We start from the raw sequence: 5,819 nt of genomic DNA, 5'->3' as shown, positions 1-5,819 counted from the left end.
AAAACATTTAATAACTGCCACTTTTTAATAAATGGTCCAGTTTGATTTAAATCATTTATCCGTCGGATTTGAACCATTTATAAACTATTAAACTAGATACATTGAACCTGACTAGACAATTTACACAAATTCTCCGCATTTTGGTAAGCGCACTTAGAATTTAGAATAGATATGAAAATATGCAATCAGGAAAGGTGTTTAAACTACCTCCATTTGTTACTCGAACCCATATTGAGTATTAGTACAAAACAACTCGCATAAGCCACCTTGTATATGGTTCCTCTCTCTCTCTCTCTCTCTCTCTCTCTCTCTCTCTCTCTCTCTCTCTCTAATCTATTATTTTTTACTTTTCTTTAGTACCAAACATGAGGAAAGTCTTGTTTTCTTGTTAGGATTAATTTTTCTTTTCTTTTATTTTCTTGGCATCCAAATACAGCCAAAGAGACCATCTGACGTGGCGTGAAACTGCACAACAATGGAACCCTCGAGGGCCTTGAATTCTCTCATTGGTCTTTATCCCTTCCTCAAGCTCACCTTCCTTTAATGGCGTGGCGTGGCGAGGTGGGGCAGCTTGTACAACCAGATTAGAGAGAATGTTTTCCAGGTTAATGACTGACATAATCGTAATAATTAGCAATATGGAGGGCATTTTAGGAATTCAATAATCTTCGTATTTATATGTTACTTTATTTTTTTTAATTATTATTATATATATATATATATATATATGTGTGTGTGTGTGTGAAAAAAAGAACAGATTACAGAGGCTTGTCTAGGTTTTAAGGGATTTGAGAAACTGCAAGTCTCTCTGCTAAAGCGAAACGAAAAAAGGGAACAAAGTTGCATCAAGACGAGAGCTCTAGTCTCCAAATTCTAGATCTTCCGTTCCTAGTATCCGTCGATGCCACCTCCCAATATGAGGATTCGCAAGTACGCCCAGAAGTACCAAATTTGTTGTATTCCTTCAGAGCTTCCTTTACCCAACAACCCATGCCCAAGAGAGAGCAGCCCCTTGACGTGCATGTGCCAACTTTATCACTCGCCATGGAATGTGATTTCCTTCACTTCCGACGTACAAAATTTCTCTCCCCTAATTAGAGCCTACTACTTCTTATCTCAGTTTGATCTTCGTCTTTTGCATGATCTGATCTTTTAACTCTTCAGATGATTAGATCTTAGAAGAAAAAAGAAATATTAGCAGTTGCCTTTAATAGGGTTTCTATATTAGGTGCAATCTCATCTATCAAGGATGAGAGGTTTTGTTGGATCCGTAATTGCAGTTAATCAATTCAGTTTTCTTCTTTAAATTTAGATAAATTTGTTTATAGGGTTATCAATTTCACGATACGATTTTGGTTATTGATTTTTTTTTTTATACAGGAAAGGAGAGAGGATGATAGCGGAGGAGAAATAGCTAATGCAGCACATAGGTAAGGAATTAATAATCTCCACATTCTGAATTCTGATACGAAATTTAGGGTTCTTTTTCTAATTATTATTACATTGTCGTCTACAGCATCCTTTTGTTGAATAGATCTAGCTGGGAAGATGACTGTAAGCTATCACCTCCGAATATTGATCCAATCTCAGGAAAGAAAAGTAGAAACGAGGTTGAAGAAATGATGCACTCTAAGTCGGGGAAGGAAGGGATGAACTTGATATGCTGTAATAAGACAGATGGGAAGGGATGGAAATGTAAAAAAGAAGCTAAACAAGGGCACTCGATGTGTGAGCACCACCTTGATCAACTAAAGTCTTACTATATCAAAAGCAAGAGCAGCAACCCCAGTAGCTGCATCCCTAGTCGTGGAAAGAGATCTTACTCGAAAAACTCAAAGATGCCCTCCTCCGATTTCTATTACTACACGGGGTTTGGTCCTCTATGGGGGAAGGGAAGAGAAATTATAGAAATCAATTCTGGTGATTCTTCTTCTAGTACTCCATCATTATTATTATCCCATAATGAAGAGGATGGTGATGATAATGGAAATGCGAAAAAGAAGAAGAAGAGAGCTAGAAAGCCTGGGAATACATGAGATCTCAGGTCATTGCTTTAATAGTTTAGTTCATCTGCTTCTCTGTAAAGGATTTGTAGAACTTTTGGGAGAAGTTAGGGATTCAGGATTTGTTTCCTGAGCTTAACATGGGAATTGGACATTATGTTTATGGCTAGTTGCCTAGTTGGAATTTAATTCATGATTAGGTTTATTAATTTGTTTTCCTTTTCTTGTCTTGATCACATTATTATTGAGTAGTGTTCTTATCGAAGTTGATTTTCTTAAAAAATATTGTGACCAAGATCTTTGACCAAGTGGACCTCTCGCTAAATAGGATTATTTGATTGAGAATAGAAATTCTTAAAAAAAAAAAAAAAAAAAAAAAAAAAGGATAATAACTATCATCTCCCGCCCCCATGTGGATAATTAAGGAATTGGCTTTGACAAAGAGGATGATAACAGCTTATTTCCGTTCCTCCCTGAGGCTGGAACAAGCAAGGAGGAGTTGCGGGTTCCAATAGACACAGATCAGTGGAAACAGCCTCCTCTACTAACCCCAATCAAGTCTATGAGTTGTGAATCTCTGAGTGTGCAATTGTATTTAGAACATCCAAGTGTGTCTAAACCAAAACCACAATGATATATGAGCATCAGCTTGAGTGAAACCAAAGAAGAGCACCCCACCTTCTTCTGGGGAAAAGAAGAGCTTCTAAAATGAGTTGTAATTACAATTTCAGAAGTGATCAGGATATTTTCCTGTTCTTTCTACTTAACAAGAATTAATGTCAAAATTTTTTCCTTGACAAAAAAAAAGAGAGGATAATATCTTCTCGTCCTTTTCTTCATCTCTTATACAAAATAAATTATGTACGGATATAATAGAAAAATAATAATTATGTACGGATAATAAACAACTGACTTACCTTTGACTGTTCCCTAACCTTCTAGCTTCGCTCAGTCATTTCATAATTTATACCTTTGTCATGAATTTTTTGTTAAGTTTTTCCCCCCTTAAGAAAGAAGCCCAACCATAGTTGGGATACCAAGGAAACCTTTGGCTTGCAAACCATATAGACCAAGAAACCGAAAAAGGCCCATAAGAACCATGAGATCTTGTAAAGCCCGAGCTTCAGGGTGGAGAGATCTTTTCGAGGATCATAAGACTAGCTAGTAGCCAGCCACACAATACCTGGACTAAGGGTGTTAAATGTAAACCAAAGTAGTGTATTGAAACTGAATAGAGCCATTTGAATTGAAACCGTCAAAACATTTAACAACTGCCACTTTTTAATAAATGGTCCAGTTTGATTTTAAATCATTTATCCGTCGGATTTGAACCATTTATAAACTATTAAACTAGATACATTGAACCTGACTAGATAGTTTACACAAATTCTCCACATTTTGGTAAGCGCACTTAGAATTTAGAATAGATATGCAAATAAGCAATCAGGAAAGGTGTTTAAATCTGAAAACACCTTTCAGATTTAGAATTGATAATCTTACGCTGGAATCAGGGAAATATGGATTTTCAAAATTGCAGCCCTATCAGACTAGATGAACCACTCTTTCAGGATCAAAAACTTCCATTGTCAGTTTGGCTTGGTCGATCAAATCACTAACAAACCGAAGAGGGAACCTAGAAGTGTGTTGATGCTGAAGCTTGAAATTTGGGAGTAAGGGGCCTACACATGATTCCAAATGGTGATTTTTTCGCTAAACCCAACTTCATTGATAAGGACCAAGAGAAGGGCTCTCCTCCTTTTGATGATACTATGTCAGGGCCAGGAGGGGTTGCTACCAAGGTATGCCTCCATGAAGCTACACTTGGAAAATGTATTGATTTCAAAAAGTTAGTTCACTTGGAATGGGAAACGTGAGGAGCCTCCACGCAACCTTGGAGGGGAGGGCATTTTTATGAAGAGTTGGGTCCCTAAGACCGATGCCCCCTTTATCTTTGGGTTGAGACATCTTATCTTCCCTTCCAAAAGAACCTAGAAGCCTCCTTTTTTGATCAATTTTGAAAAGACATAGGGAGCTTGAAATGAGAAGCAGCAAAAGAGGAAATGGGTGAAACCACTGACTTTAGGAGCACCTCACGACCTGAGTGGGATAGGAAATGCTTAGTCCACCTGTGGAGTCTCCAGTCGCTTGATCACTACTGCTATGAAACTCATCGGTCCTGAACACCCCAATATCAGTAGGGAGCCCTAGGTAATTTGAAAGGCTATCTTCATAATGCATTGTAAAAACACACAAAAACCAGCTTTCCAACGGGGACGCCATATGGATTTGCCTCATTTACACATCGACCACTAGCCTTGCAATAGAGAGCAAGGCAATCCTTTATGTTCTGTAGTATAGCCTTCCATCCTGTGCAGTATCACGACTGTCCTGTGGAGAAATTAGCTTCAGCCCTCTATAGTGGTTGTTGCTACTCATGAAGCCCATATTGAGTATTGACACTAAACAACTCACATAAGCCACCTGCCATCTCTCAAATGAGGGATCTCTATCCACTAAGATAGCTGTCAAGTATCTCAGAACTGATTTATTTACTAACAATGATGGATGCCCAAACAGGTGTACTTGCTTGTCTCCATGCTCACAATGATTCTATTTTTGGAAACTCAAAATCCACCCATAATTTAAGTTCTTCTTTTGAAGAATTGTTCATGATAGAATTCCTACAAAAGGCATCCTACGAAAATGGGTGGACATAGTGCCCCTTTGTTGTCTGTGCGACAACCAAAGAGAGAATATTTTCCATTTGTTTCTTTCCTGTGAGTTTTCCAAGAAGGTTTGGGCTGTTGGACCTTTGGGTCTCAAAACTAATATTCTAAACACCTTTCCTTCCACATCAGTAATCATGTACTTCTTTTATTCTATTGACATACCAAAAATAAATAAATTGGATTACTTTTTCAGTGTGTTCATTATAACATTTGGAAACATAGGAATCAGATCATCTTTGGAGATCAAAAGCCCAACCCATGCTCTATCCTTAAACAGGTAGAATCTTGGGTCCCTTACTGTTCCCCTACTTTCCTTGATGAGCAACAGGTGAATTCCCTCAATCCAAGACCCACCCAGACAATAACAGTACCTGTTTTCTCCAAAATAGTTCTATTTTGTACAGGGATAACTAATTACACTAAAAATTTCTTTAGCTGGGCAACAACTCTTATAACTAAAGAGAAATGTTTCTTACTCCTTGCTAGCTACACGTTGACAGGAAATGATACGGAAATGACATCAAGGAGTTCACTATACGAGAAGAAAAAGGCCAAGGAGGAATGATGGGAGGTGGATAAAATTTGGAGCGATCCAAGGGAGTTGAGGAATCTTATAAATACTATAGTATTAGCCTCTCTGCTGAAATGTGGAGCGATGCAGCGGAACATTGTAGGAAAACCAAGGTTCTATTTTGAGGGAACCTTTGATGTCAAATGAATCTTAATCTGGTCTTGATTCCTCTCTGCTAATGGCCATGCCGAAGGTGGAGCAGAAATTGTGTCTTTTTGTGCAATTAGGTTGTCTGTATTTCATTCGTTCTTTTAAATATATTCTTTGCTGATCTTAAGCAAAAAAAAGTACTAGCCTCTGGCCTTGGACAGCGATTCCCGTACTTTTGGAAACAGATAATTTTTTGTCTAAACCAACCTTTTGTATAGAGGCTAACAATGAAATCATCCTCTTTTTGAAATATATAGCCCTTGAGGCCATGGAAAGAAAATTGTGCTCATAGACCCCAATTACTTGTTAAACTCTCATTTTTGCTATCTATTATATTATGTTTTTCTTTAACCCAAAAAAAAAAAA

At 37.7% G+C, this 5,819-nt stretch overlaps 1 protein-coding gene across 1 annotated transcript; it reads left to right on the top strand.

The window, feature by feature from the left end:
- The first annotated feature begins 751 nt into the window (after positions 1-751).
- LOC122057014 lies at positions 752-2,221 on the top strand. Its single transcript, XM_042618996.1, has 3 exons — positions 752-1,072; positions 1,381-1,430; positions 1,517-2,221. The coding sequence occupies exons 1-3, from the start codon at positions 902-904 to the stop codon at positions 2,034-2,036; spliced, it is 741 nt and encodes a 246-aa protein (XP_042474930.1). The 5' UTR covers positions 752-901; the 3' UTR covers positions 2,037-2,221.
- The last annotated feature ends 3,598 nt before the right edge of the window (positions 2,222-5,819 follow it).

Source organism: Macadamia integrifolia, chromosome 12 (genome assembly GCF_013358625.1).
Source record: "Macadamia integrifolia cultivar HAES 741 chromosome 12, SCU_Mint_v3, whole genome shotgun sequence".
Classification (NCBI taxonomy): domain Eukaryota; kingdom Viridiplantae; phylum Streptophyta; class Magnoliopsida; order Proteales; family Proteaceae; genus Macadamia; species Macadamia integrifolia.
This window is presented reverse-complemented; position numbering and strand designations above follow the sequence as displayed.